At 35.3% G+C, this 15,171-nt stretch overlaps 1 protein-coding gene across 1 annotated transcript; it reads right to left on the minus strand.

Moving 5' to 3' along the window:
- Positions 1 to 2,849: 2,849 nt before the first annotated feature.
- LOC121394423 (conserved oligomeric Golgi complex subunit 8-like) lies at positions 2,850 to 3,840 on the minus strand. Its single transcript, XM_041565280.1, has one exon. It carries the CDS (start codon positions 3,762 to 3,764, stop codon positions 2,946 to 2,948), a length of 819 nt encoding a protein of 272 aa, XP_041421214.1. The 5' UTR covers positions 3,765 to 3,840; the 3' UTR covers positions 2,850 to 2,945.
- Positions 3,841 to 15,171: the final 11,331 nt, after the last annotated feature.

Raw genomic sequence — 15,171 nt, forward strand, 5'->3', positions numbered from 1 at the left:
TGGCTAATTTTTTTTTTTAGCACGGAAACATAAAAACTCAGAGTATTAAATATGAAACAGCAAAATAAGTTAGAGTGCAGCTCATCCGAGTGACCTGGGTGTATAAACCACAGGTCTATTGCCTTGAGACACAATTTAAACAATGTAATTAGTGTAGGTAAAATCAGCTCTTCTCGCACTCACCAAAAGTGAGCACACACTCCTGGAGCCAGTCGGTGTAGATAAAATTGAAGTTTATTCTATAATACTAAAATTACAAATGCGTTTCATACATATTCATAGGCACGAATGCAAAGAAACCTTTACAAGAATTTAAACATGTTATATGGTGTTAGGATAAACCCTCTTAGAGTTTAACCCTATGCTACCAGTTTAATACCAATTTAGTTTATATGGAACTTAAGCTATAATGGAAATTGTTAATGCAGTTGGAAACTGGGATCAATTTAGATTTAGAACCCACAACAATGTCTGTGATAAGTGCACAAAATGGTATAACATATATAAGTATAAAAAATTACAAAAAGTAAATATGTTACTCATTGAATTAAATTCCCAAACAATTGGGAAAAATATGCAGTGCTAACGTACAAATTTAGTTCATATGTGTAATTAATATATGTTAGATCAAAATTGATTGTAACTAAATACTTAATTTAATTCTAATTCATGAAATCGTCAACTTTTCATTAGATTAAAAAACATTCTATTATGAAGTTAATGAACTAATAAATTAATAAACATAATCAGACTAATTAATTAATCAATCACTTTACTGCCTTGCAATCATGTATTTAAGTGATTTGTACCATCACACTCTATAATCCTTGCAGGAAAATAATAGTTTGACAACTCCATTAGTTGTCATACATAAACTGTATACAAACAGTGTAAGTGCATTCACTCATCTAATTATCACATAAAAAAGTGCAGAAAGTGCAGAAAGTCTAAGGGGGTTATTTATTAAATTTAATATCAGTATTTTCTGCTACAAACTCGATCAAATCTGCTTGGGTTTTTTCACGATTTTTTCTGATGTTTCATCCTATTTTCATTATTTTTTTTGTTTTTTCACCCGAAAACTCTGAATTCCTATGTTTTTTGCACGAAAACCCAGAAAACTTCTTGGTATTGCAGGAAAAATCAAAAAATCATTGGTACTTCTCCCATATATGCAACCTCGACAGGTCTGAGATGCCAGATTTTCTGATTCTGACTTTTCCATCCTTGGGGCTTAATTATTTCCAAAAATTCGTAATTTTTTATAAGTCCAATTTTATAAAAGAAAATCTCACATTTCTCGTGATTTTAGTAAATAACCCCCCAAGTTAAACAATGCATTGCTTATCACTAGCCAGAGATATATTTTGCTATAGTGAGCAATTCCTACTAATTTTAATTTAGCAACAAAGAATTTGATTAATACAATTAGTGATTTCTGTATTATTTTATATCCAAAAAAAAACCAACTACAAAATAGCCTTAACACAGATGGGTTTTTTTGTAAAATTTTTATTTGTTTTTTCAGTCATATAAAAAAAGGAAAAACAGTCTCAAGTATATCACATTGATATTCAGTATTCAGTATTGTGAATTACAGTTCAGTTAGCCTATATCACTATGTAGAAACGTTATCTCTAGGCCTTTGGGTAGAAGTTATGTAATAGTTCCAGTTAGACCAAGTCTTCTCCCAATTGTCTCGGCAACCTCTAATATTTGCAGTCATGTACTTCATTTCCCTCATATCTTTCTTTTAAAGTCCAATTTTATAAAAGAAAATCTCACATTTCTCATGATTTTAGTAAATAACCCGCCAAGTTAAACAATGCATTGCTTATCACTAGCCAGAGATATATTTTGCTATAGTGAGCAATTCCTACTAATTTTAATTTAGCAACAAAGAATTTGATTAATACAATTAGTGATTTCTGTATTATTTTATATCCAAAAAAAACCCAACTACAAAATAGCCTTAACACAGATGGTTTTTTTTGTAACATTTTTATTTGTTTTTTCAGTCATATAAAAAAAGGAAAAACAGTCTCAAGTATATCACATTGATATTCAGTATTCAGTATTGTGAATTACAGTTCAGTTAACCTATATCACTATGTAGAAACGTTATCTCTAGGCCTTTGGGTAGAAGTTATGTAATAGTTCCAGTTAGACCAAGTCTTCTCCCAATTGTCTCGGCAACCTCTAATATTTGCAGTCATGTACTTCATTTCCCTCATATCTTTCATTCTGTGTATAATATCTATTAACTTAGGGGAATGTGGGATTTTCCACTGGGAGGTGATTGATAACCTAGTTGCTGTTAAAATAAAATTTGGAAGCCTATGTTCTGGGGGTAGTTACATAGTAAGTTAGGTTAGGTTCAACTTTTTCACTTTTTTAACCTGCCTAACTGCCAGTTGATCCAGAGGAAGGCGAAAAACCCAATCTGAAGCCTCTCCAATTTGCCTCAGAGGGGGAAAAAATTCCTTCCTGACTCCAAAATGGCAATCGGACTAGTCCCTGGATCAACTTGTACTATGAGGGGCGGCATGCCACGCAGCCGCATCTACAAAAGCGCTGGGGAGTGTACGATTGCTGCGAATGTGTGTTCTTGCAGGAGCTAGGACCTTGCAGACTACGAACCGGCGCATGCGCTCACAAGGCAAGTGGAGTAAAAGGTATTTGCTCTCTTGTTGGGATGGTGTATGCCCCATAAGTCCCTAAGATCTGATCTGTGGATCAGTTGATGGAATCTCTGGCATTGAAATTTGTACTGTTTAAGTAATGGGGTGTGGGCGATCTCTATTCTCTGATAGGACTAGGTTATAGTCTCCAAAAATTAAATACAAAAATAAAAGGGCTTTGATAATCACCCCAAGGGGGACAAGTGAAAATGCCCAAATTTGTAGAGTGAAACAATCATGTTGCATCAGATGTGTGGGTTGATCCTAGTTTTTACAACCAATCACCACAGCAAATAAGAGATACAGACCAAAAACCAGGGAAGCAGTAACACCAAGTATTCTGATGGTATTTGTTGGTGTCCCCTGTTCATCTTCTTTGGTGTCTTCTTCATTGTTTTCTTCTTCTTTTTCTTTGTAAGTGTCTTCTGGCTTCAGTTTCTCTTGTGGAGAAAACTCATCAGCCATGAAAAATTCCTCCTCTTCTTCTTTTTTGGTGTCTTCTGGCTTCAGTTTCTCTTGTGGAGAAAACTCATCAGCCATGAAAAATTCCTCCTCAGTGGTTGAGCCAACTTGAGGTAACTCATAATCATTCTTATTAATAGATGCATTCCTGTTGTTTTCTGGGGTTAGTTCATGTGCAATGAGTGCATCATGTTCTATTTCAGGAGCCAACTCCTGAACATGGACTGTACATACATCTTGTTTTGCATGCAGCTCCTCAGAGTTATTTGAGATGATTTCCCCTTCTGATGGTTGTAAACTGGCTTCTTCTGTGTCTGAGCGTGCAGCTTCTACAGCCAGTTTCTCATCCTTGTTCTTGTTCATCTTTGAGATGTTTTTGATTTCTGATGTTAATAAACTGGCATCTTCTGTGTCCAGTTTCTCTTCTATAATAAATTCATTTTCTTCCTTGCTTTCAAGGACAACAACTGAGCTTGCAACTTCTACGTCCATGTTCTCAGCCATGGGCAAGCTCTGCTTTTCTTCAGCAGGTTTAAGAATTTGAGAGCTGGTTCTTTTCTTTTCAGTATCCCTAGGTTCTTCTCTAGGTTTACTAAATCCTACAGAGGTAATACATAACATTTCATAAATTATCTAGGCATGTATTAATCTTAAATTCTAACAAGGGGGATAATCAGAGACCATATTTAATCTTTGACTATGCCTCTTTTTGAAATATTTATTTGCATCTATATACATTTATTTATTTGAACTCTATCTTTTCAATTTCAATTCTCCTTTATCAACTTTACATATAAAATCCAATCAAAATCATCAAATAATTCATAAGGAAAATGGACAAACTCCTTACCATTCTTTGATTCAGCTTCATTGTTTCTGAGGAAGAAAGCTCTAATTTCCTCTCTCACCTCAGCTTCATTTTGTATGTTATTTACAAAAGGATGGTTTTTTAGGAGATGTTTTGCCTTTGGTCTGCCTGTTTGGTTCTTGGTCAGACAGTCTTTAACAAATGAGTAGAATTCCGTAGTCCTAGAAAAAATAATTGAAACAGGAAAAATTTAAGATGTAATGTGTATATGTATATATATACATATATATATCTATATATATATATATATATATATATATATATATATATATATATATATATAAAATGTGTATATATAAATATAAAAAAATATATATTTGCTAAGGCATGCATAGCCAACGCATATACATACACTTAAACATAGTTCTATTAATGTATTTGTTGTATTTATCTATATTTATCTATTTATCTATATTTAGCCATAACTTTACGTGGCAGATTTATCAAGGGTCGAATTTCGAAGTAATGGTGTTTTTTTTAAATCCCATAACTTCGTAATTCAAATAAAAAAAAAACAACCGAAATTTAGGCTGTATTCGATTAGTTCGATTTGAAGTAAGATCTTATTCGATCAAATTCCATTCAAAGTATTTAAAAAAAAACATTGATTTTTCAAAGTCCAAATACGTTCTATGAGGTCCCGCGTAGGCAGGTTTTTGATGACGAATGGTCAAAGTTTTAGGGACGGTACATGATAAATTTCGATATTACAATTTTCCATTTTTTTCCAAATTCGATTCAAATTTGGACTATTACCTAGTCGAAGTACACAAAAATAGCTCAAATTCGAATTTTCAATTCGACCCTTGATAAATCTGCCCCAATTGTTTCCATAAACAGAAGCAAGTTGATTTCTTAAAATTTTCAGTTAGCAATTAAATAAATATGGCCCATGGCTTTTTCTCAATGGTATAATATTCTTGCTAGCTACCCTGACTTCTATTATAGGTTCTGAATCACTGGGGACCTAACACAGATTGTGCCTTAACATAAGTCCAATAAAGTGTTAAACAGAAAAACATTTGGTAACCACTTACCATTTATATGATATAATCAGCTCTGGAGGGTCATTACGAACGTTGGCAATTCCAATTGTTTTAGGTGGTAAATATGATCGTGCTAATGAGTAAAAATAAAAATGCTTTAGAAACCACTCATTGATGTTTGTGTACATTCTGAGATAATGTTGGTTTCCCTGCTGGTTGCAAAACACAAATCCCAGCATCCTCTCTGCCTACCATAAAATCTGGTTTTTGCGCTATTATGAGGGCACATAGGATGTGTATTCCAAGGGGCAGCAGAACAAAACACTGTTTAAAAATAGTCAAATGCCATATACTACTATACTAATATTAACCATCTGACTGTTCATTTTGAATACCTTTAAATGACCAGTAACTTTAAAAAATTCGTTAGTATAAATAGAACAAAAAAACACCAAGACAATTTAAACTTTAAAAAGTCTTTATTAAGAAATAACTTACCAAAACTCTGCTTGTTCTCCTCTTCAGAAAGCGATTGGGTGACGATCCTTCGTGCAGGCCCTCAATATCTCCTCCTTGGCTATCTCCTATAAGGAAGGCCGGGAGGAAAAATTGAGCGCCACACGATGGATCGTGCAATCGCTTTCTGAAGAGGAGCGCAAGCGTGGATTCGGTATGTTATTTCTTAATAAAGACTTTGCGATTTTAAAGTTTCATTTGTCTTGGTGTTTTTTCTAATAACAACAATTGTTTTTTTTAAAAAAATTTTGATGTTACTGGTCCTTTAAAGAATAGCTATGATCAAAAGCAGAAGCTGTGATTATCAGATGCATTACTACTATACAGCACTTATAGCATAGGTCTGGAACATGTATAATTGATATAAATCCTGATGCAATAACCACAGCATTTCAAGATATTTCAAGATATGAAGAGATGTGTTTGTGATGTGTTTAAAACGTGAAACTACAGGTATAGGATCCCTTATCCGGAAACCCGATATCCAGAAAGCTCCAAATTACGGAATGGCTGTCTCCCATAGACTCCAATTAATCCAAATAATCCAAATTTTTAAAATTGATTTCCTTTTTTTCTGTAATAATAAAACAGTAGCTTGTACTTGATCCAAACTAAGATATAATTAATCCTTATTGGAAGCAAAACCAGCCTATTGGGTTTATTTAATGTTTAAATGAATTTCTAGTAGACTTAAGGCATGAAGACCCAAATTACAGAAAGATCCACTATCCGAGCATTCTGGATAACAGGTCCCATACCTGTAGTACAGCACAATATAGACACAGAAACAAAGACTTATACTCACGGATTGCTCTCTTTACCATCTCTAAGGCTGTGATGCCTAATGACCATATGTCACACTGAAAGTGATAGACAAAAAGAAAATGATTAGTGAGTGCAGCCCATAAAAAGCATCATGTCACTTTGTAGTGAATTAAACCCTGAAGTCTTACCTTAAAATCATACGGTCCACCAGTCCACACCTCAGGTGCCGCGAAATGTGGTGTCCCTTGCAGTTCTTTGCAAGTTTTGCGCCGTTTTAGTTTTTTAGCGATGCTGAAGTCAACTGAAAGTCATCAAAATTTATTGCATTAATAACATGTTTGTTTTTAAATTGGTGCAATTCTACAAGTGTCAAAAAGAAATTTGAACATGACAATAAACATTATACAAATACTCTGGATATATATATCGAGTCATGTGTTCTAGGGCATAACACATGTAACTGTCACTACATTTATCATTTTTGAAGGTATCATACACAACATTGCCTCGAGCATCGAGTTGTTATATTGCCCTACACATGAGCCCACTGTAAAATAATGTTCCATATGTTAGAAAATGTATGGGGGAAACTGGTTACACAAAAATAAATTTTTAAGGCCTTTTGCAGCCTACCATGCTGAAAAAAGGAAAAGACGCCAGCGTTTTTGGAACTTAGAAGTTTTTTGTAACATTATCAAGGCTCATTATCCAAAACCATGTTTGCTAACTTTTCTGGGAAAAAAGACCCAGTGTTCCCATGTTTGTTAATTCATTATGCTATTAATATTGGTGTCAGTAATAATTCATCCTGGTCAGTTAGATAACCTATTCACAGCACAATAATCTTTTTTACTTACTTAAACGCACTTCTGCGTCCTCCGTAAGCGCGATGTTGAGCGGTTTTACATTCCGATGAATAATTCTCTTCTTATGGAGGTAGGTCAGGCCCTGGAAAATAAAAGTTGAAAACGTTAAAGCAAAAGCTAAAAGAGCAAGACGTTGTGTTTTTATATGACCTCAATATAAACCTGTGTAAAACATGCTTGAACAAGATGAGCCTGGCATACCTTTAAGGCTTCCCGACAGATGTAGGAGATCCATGTCTTGGGAAGTGATCTGCCTGGTAACAAATCTAAAAGTTCGGCTACTGTGCAGCCTCCGCAAAATTCCATTGCAATCTGTAGAATTAAGAAATAGTTACAGCATTGTTACTATATGTTCCCTATAAATATTTAGAGCTCAACTGAACTTGACTTGACTTTTTTTAGCTGACTAGAGAACAATAACAAGGTAAGAGCAGTCAACCTCATTGTGCCCTAGGTAATTGTACAAGAAATATAGTCTTACCCATACAGGCCTCTCTATGGAGTCAGGCGGCTGGAATGCGCCAAAGAATGACACGATGTTGCTGTGCCGTGAGACCTTTTCAAGGATTTTAATCTCATTGGAGATTCTCTCTTTGTGATCCTATGGAAACAGAAATAGCAGTGAGTACAGTTCTGTTTTTATATTTAAAGGAAAGTTATGAATTCATTGAAAAAAAATCATTACCTGGTTTTGGATATAAATGACTTTCACAGCCACTTCTTCAAGGGTTTTAAGATGGTGACCCTGTAAAAGCAAGAGGTTTTTTTTTATATTTTATATTTCACTATTTACATTTTATTAAATTCCTTATGCTATCTAATCATTGGGAGGGGTCCAAAAACTCTTGTTTTGTGCAGCTCTTCAATTCATCTTCCAGTCTGTTATTCCAACCACTGCCTGGTTGCCAGGGTAAATTGGACCCAAGCAACAAGATAAGAGTTTACATTCTAAACTGAAGAGCTGTATTATTAAACTATTAACAATAACAATGAATTAAATAGGTAATGATATTAAATATGTCAAAATGTATTAAAAATAAAGCTGGATCTAGACTGTCACTGTCTACATTCTGCTAAAATGTAATGGTAAAGTATCTCTGAACTAGAATCGTGGTCGTTTACCTTGTACACCTGGCCAAAGGAACCCTGGCCAAGGGTTTCTCCCAGTTCTAATATTCCACTGGGATCCTACAAATAGAAAAATAAAGTATTAGTAAAAGCAAAGAAAGAACAGAGTAACCAAACAATGAAAAATAATATGAAATAATAAGACAAAGTAACATTCATTCACACAGAGTCATAAAGGGTGGAGCTTTTGGAGAATGAAGGCTGCAGGAATATTAGGTTCAGTATTGGGAAGGAAACAAGTCAAAGACTATGGGGGTTATTTTCTAAACTCTGAATGGAAAAATCATGAAAAATTTGTGATTTTTTTTATAGAAAATTGGACTTTTAAAAAATCACACATTTTTCAGAATTGATTAAACCCCGAGGATGGAAAAGTTAGAATCAGAAAACCCGGCATCTCAGATGCTGGATTTTGTGCCATACCCCGAAGTTTTTAGAGGTTTCGGGCAAAAAACATAAGAAATCAGAGTTTTCAGGTGAAATATCCGAAAAAATCATGAAAACTGGATGAATTATCCAAAAAACTTTGTGAAAATTGGATGAAAAATCCGAAAAAATCATGAAAATCGGATAAAAAATCTGAAAAAATTGTTAAAATCTGATTAAAAAAAAAACGCAAATTTCACAGCTTTTTTCCCCCAAACAAAATTTTCAGGAAAGTGTATTAATAAATAAGCCAAAAACCCATGCGGATTTGGTCTGAGTTTTTTTTCAGAAAATATTGAGATAAATTCTGACTTTGATAAATAACCCCCTATAAGTCTTTAATTCCTAATTGTTACCCGTCCTTAGGACTCATTATGTGTTAAGTTGAAGAATTTTGTATGGTAAATTAACACTGAAATGTCACACATACTAAAAAAGAAAAGATAATGTGAAGTAAAGCTTTATTTGCTTACTCTGAACTCTGAAGTTGATGGTGATTGTGTCTGTTGGGGAGAAAAACATAGAATAATATTAAAAATCACAAGCTAAGTCTGCTGCCCACGACATAATAACACTTAATTAAAAGGCAAATGTTGCATTTTATAATGTACAGTAGTTTAGGGATTTCCCTCATTCAGCCAGTTGTTTATATTATTAATTATAATTGCCCTCTAATTGAACACATTTAAAGGCCTTAGCAGGGCATATCCATCCCCAATATTCTTTCCCATTTGTTAAGCATTTTATATCTTAACTCCTCACCATTCCACCCAAAACACCCGTTATTTCCAGTAGACTTACATTACTGCGCAAAGGCAGACAGGAACGGAACAGATTTCTGAACATTTTCTACTTTAATAAATAGATGGATGGTCAGTATAAGATCTAGAGAGAAAAACACAAAATAAGATACATTTTTAGCTGGTTCAGCCAACACAAGAAACCACAGTTTTATGTTGGTTTGCCTCCCTGAATTTGCTGCTGTGCTTACCTGTCCTGTTCAAGATGGAAATGAGAGTGTGTCTGCTGTGTACATTATAGTATCACGGTTTAATCTGTTGACATTACATCTCCATGGTAACGTTTTCCTTCTCATTGTGACATCATCGATAAAAAGCAACAACAATGGCTCTCCATGGTAACGGCTTTGTTCTGGAACATTCCTCACTATGACATCATCAGGGAAGACCAAATGAACAAATATGGTCATTTTACATCCCATAATAATCATTTTACATCCCATAATAATCATTTTACATTTTAGATCCCATAATAATCATTTTACATTTTACATCTCATAATAATCATTTTACATTTTACATCCCATAATAATCATTTTACATCCCACAATAATCATTTTACATCCCACAATAATCATTTTACATTTTACATCCCATAATAATGATTTAACATACAGAAATGTACTTGTATTGGCTTAATTAAATTAACATGAGTGCAATGAAATTGTCTGTGAAAAATTATTTTGCCCTTTAGAGTTTGCTATTGTGTTTTATTATTTGCGCTATGTATTATACTTTATTTCAGGTTATGTTTTATGTTGTGTTATGTTTGAGATTGTTAATGTTTTGCATTATGTGTTTTATATTTCGTTCTATGTTTTATTTCGGTTTGCTTTATATTTTCTGCATTGCATTATTGTTTCTGCTTTAATTTATGTTATGCATTATGGTTTATTCTATGCTTTTTATGTTTTTTGTGGTGTTTTGGTTTGTATTATGTTTAATTTTATTTTTTATTTTTTTATACTTTTTTTAAAATTCACATTCACTTTTTTCTTTAATTCATCCAGACTATTAGAGGGTTTCTAAAATATTCTTTAGTTCATTTGCTTAACATTTTCTTTTTAAATGGAAAAACCACAATATCGTTTATTGTCAAATGTCCCCTTTAGAGGCAGATTTATCCGTGTCCTTTTCTCAATTTTAAACATTTGTGTGTATTTATTTGAACCTTAAAAACTCAAAAACAAGTGAAAATTTAAAAAAAAGTTATGAAATCACATTCTACCCCTTCTCTTCAATATATATGCCATATTTCAAATTCATTGGGACAATAGCTCGGCATTTTTAACTACAACTCCCATTGAGTCCTACATGAGTGTTACAGAATTTAAATGCTGAATTTTTCATTCTTATTTTTTGAGATTTTGCATTTAACACAGATGAAGCCAGCGGGGGCTGTGTGTCTGTATGTAATCAAGTTAAATGCATTAAGCGCAGAAATACACGCTGCCCCGACATTTAGAAAAGAAAGGAGCTTAAATGAAGATAGGTGGCGCCTGAACTAGATTCTATGACTGCTGCCGAAATCTACCGGGACATAAACTGGGTGGGTCCTGCTCCGGTACAGCGGCTAAGACCAATGTATTAATTTGGGGGAGCAAACTGCCAAACAGCCAAATCATTACTGTATCTGCATTGGGATCTTGATTGTAGGCTTCAGTAATATGCATTGCATTTCCTCAACAGACTTGGCTGAGTACCCCCCCAAAAAAACAAACGCATTTCATTTATGTTTGAGTCTGTAAAAGCCATTGGCACCATCCTACATACAGCAGCGGAATTATTTATTTATTTATTTTTACTTTTCGTTGACTATTTAAATCTCTCTTAAGTGAAAGTTTTGAGCAGGTCTGTTAAATAATTGGCTTCAGAGCCTCATGGTTGACTATGGTGTGGAGGGTCATGGGTTCAAAACTGATTTAACTTGGTTGGTTTTACTTTTCCTATAATTCATAATCAATTGGTAATTTAATGTAATAGAACTTACATAAAAATGATTTTACCTTTGGTAGCTTGTGAGTAAGATACTAGGTCTTATTATGGGAGGCTTTGTTTTCTTGGTGAGTACCACCCCCAATAAAACACTGCATGCACTTATGTTAGTTTGAGGGGAAAAAACCTTGGCAGCTTCCTAAATACAGCAGTGGACTTAAGTGGAAAGTTTTGGGCAACATATTCATTTTATTCTCTACTTTATTCTCCATTTTTGAACTTTTCCTATAATTCATAACAAAGTGGCAATTTTTAATGCAATATGCAATAAAACATATATAACAATTTTAAAGTGCAATTCTTTTTCTTTTGATAGCTTGTGGGTAAGGTACCGGGCTTTAGAATGGAAGTGTCACGGCCGGCACCCGATACCAGAACAAATGCCAAGTACCCTGGTCTCGGCTTCACCAGTAGTGTGACCACCGTTGGGCTTCGGGAGGAGTCCTCAGCTTACTTGGGTGCCACCTGGACTTAACGAGGGGTGCAAGGCGAGATGTTCTGGCTGGCAAAGGGGCACGGCTGTTAGCAGAGTCTTTTTGGGCCGAAGGTCACGGTACAAAGGATTAGGCAGAATCGTAGTCAGGCAGGCTGGGTCGAGGCAGGCAGATAGCAAGGATCGTCAAACAGGCAAAAGGGTCAAAACCGGGTGATCAATCGAGGGGTTAAACAGAAGCGTAGTCGTAAGCAGGCAGGGTCTGGATCCAGAAATCAGAATAGTCAAAATAGCCAGGCAGGGGTCAAAACAAGAATCAAACAGGTTCAGAAGGAAGCAGACAAATAGCACAAGGCTCAGGAGCACAGGAATACAATCCTATCACGGGCAATGATTACAGAAAAACTGCCCCTTTAAATACATTTAAACTTCGCACCATTGCGCGCTGACGTAATCACACCAGCGCGCATGCGCCTATAAATTACAGGAGTGCGCACCGCGTGCACACTAGCAAGCCGGCAGACAGAAGGAAGAGGAGCGGCGTGGCGGGCGTCCCCGCCGCACCACTAGACTGCCAGGGCAAGGTATTTTTATTACAGGAAGGCTTTGCGTGCAAACATGCTTGACCCTCTATTTATGAAACCTTTTCTATTGCTTATTTGACGATGCTACTTAATTATAGTATGACACATAAACTCAATCATTTGATTTAACTGTGTGTCAATAATACTGTTATACAGTAGCCACAGCATTCTACAGTTAACCAGCACATGTGGTGCACTGCCCTTCTGTTCAATAAAAGTCACAGGGAATGTGTTACAAAAGTAACACGCGTCGGATCGGAAGAAGCCGCACTGTGGAGTTCAGCCCTAATAAATGGGTTTACTTGCTGCAGCAAATTGTGTCCATTTATAAGATTAAGAAAATTGATAATGGGCATTGCATTAACAGAACAGATGGTTGAGTTTCTCACTTACAAAAATGCACTTGGTGCATTATAAAAAAAAAACATAAATACAATATGTCTCCTCATGAGACATTTACCCAGGGGTAGATTTTCGCCAAGGGTGCCAAGAGGCCAGTGTTGTCTGGCGCCCCCTCCCTCCTTTAGGATTGCGCACATGCAATTATCGATCCAGAATCAGGCAAAACTACTGGTGTGGCTAGGTCACATGCCACCCCTTTAGGGTTGCCACCTTTTCTGGAAAAATTACCGGCTTTCATATATTTTTATGGTTTTAACCTTTAAATAACATTGGAATCGAGCAACATTTTTACCAGCAAGATGGCAACCCTATGCACCTTAATTTATATTGCTGATTGCAATTAAAAATAAGTAAATGTAAAATTGATTGGAGGGGGCACTTTTGCAATGTACATTCATTATTTATTTTTAATTCCAGGATATTAAGGGATACTTGTACTGTTAATATGAATTAATTTTGTTACAACAGCACCACCTGCTGGTCAGTTTCCCACCAGTCTGACCACCAAGTAGTCAAGGAAGTTGTCAGGAGAAAGAAAGAGGCTGCTCTGATGTATTTCAAATCAATTTGAAAAATCTGGATTATTTGATTATAATGGAGTCTATGGGAGACAGCTTTTCTGTAATTCAGAGCTTTTTGGATATCAGATTTCCAGATAACGGATAACATACCTATAACTGTGCAAGTGCACATACTTTCAAAAACAGTGGTTTTGAGCAATAAAAAATTAACAAGCCACAAGCGGTGAAATCAGTCCCTTGGCCAAGAGGGATTTATCCCAAGAAATGTTACAATGCCATTATCATCATAATATTGCCACTAAAAACCATGTTTTTGAAAGTAACTGCACTAAATTGCAGGGGGCCAGGAAGTTCAGTCACTCTGTTGTGTATGTTTGTAGCTAATTTGCACAGATAAGTTGAACTTTTGAACTATTGCAATTGTACATTTTACTAAGCCGTGGAATGCTCCCATAACCACTTAATTTGTTAATTAATGACTTGGGGGGATGATCTCATAAGAAATATATTGGAGGTTACTGATGGCACAGAACTGAGGAATCCGCTTTCCACCAGGCTAAAATACTTGCAGGGGGGTCTGGACCTACTGGCAATCTGGGTTCTAAGTGGCCGATGAGGTTCAGTGATGATAAATGTAAGGTTAGCATTTGGGATGTAAGAATATGCAGCCACTTATACCAATTGATGGGATTAAAGGGCATGTAAAGGCAAAAAAAATAACATCCATTTTTTACTTTCTTTAATGAAAAAGAGACCTATCTCCAATATAATTTTATTACAAAATGTGTACAATTTTTATAAGAAACCTGACTGTATGCAGTGAAATTCTCCCTTCATTTACTGCTGTGGATAGGAATTGTTAGACGGTGCCTAACTGTTCTGCAGGGAAACAATCATACTTATGAACACCAGCCATGCAGAACTCAAGCAGCTTTGTTTGTTTCCCGGTAGAGAAGTCGGCGACTTGTAGAGATTTGTATTGGATTTTATTTTTGCCTTCACATCCCCTTTAGTGTTTCCAACTCCAGCTACAGGGACAAAGATCATGGAACCAGATTTAAACAGATAAACTGGGCTGCAGCCACTGGTTCTGCAAAGATGAAGAAAGTTTGTATTAAACAATACAAAAACTATATAATCCACATATTACATGACCAGTGCAGTCTGCATATTCTGATAATTAATCAGTCTTGTTGTATCGGCTTCTGGCAGATATTATTTGACTTGTGCTTTGGCGATCCCTAAGCAGCCCTAACCACACTAAGCATGTGCACAGTCTTGGTCTTGCAAATATGTCTAACAAAGTTATAAGATGGTGAGTCCCTGTGGCCAACTTTGAAAGCATAGATCATTTGTTTGATTAGGCTTCTGGTGCAGTAAGTTCATGTTTATGTTTAGTATACAAAATACAGCATTTCTAGCCTTATTCTATTTTAGACTTTACTTCCCCTTTAAAGCATTTTTATGTAATTAGAGTCAACACACTTTACTAGATTCCTATAGCAAATGTGTTTATAATTATATCATATATATTCAGCATAAAATCCAAAGGCATTACTGTAATACAATCCCTAGAACTGATATACTGCATATACTATAATAATTTGCTGATTCCAAGGGTTTAATGTATATGCAGGTATAGGATCTATTATGCAGAGACCTGGGTGTGTGGATTTTGTGGGTATTGGTTTGTTGTAGGGGGTGTTGTGCTAGTCTAACCTGTGTGCAAGGTAAGGAA

Source organism: Xenopus laevis, chromosome 1L (genome assembly GCF_017654675.1).
Source record: "Xenopus laevis strain J_2021 chromosome 1L, Xenopus_laevis_v10.1, whole genome shotgun sequence".
Classification (NCBI taxonomy): Eukaryota; Metazoa; Chordata; class Amphibia; order Anura; family Pipidae; genus Xenopus; species Xenopus laevis.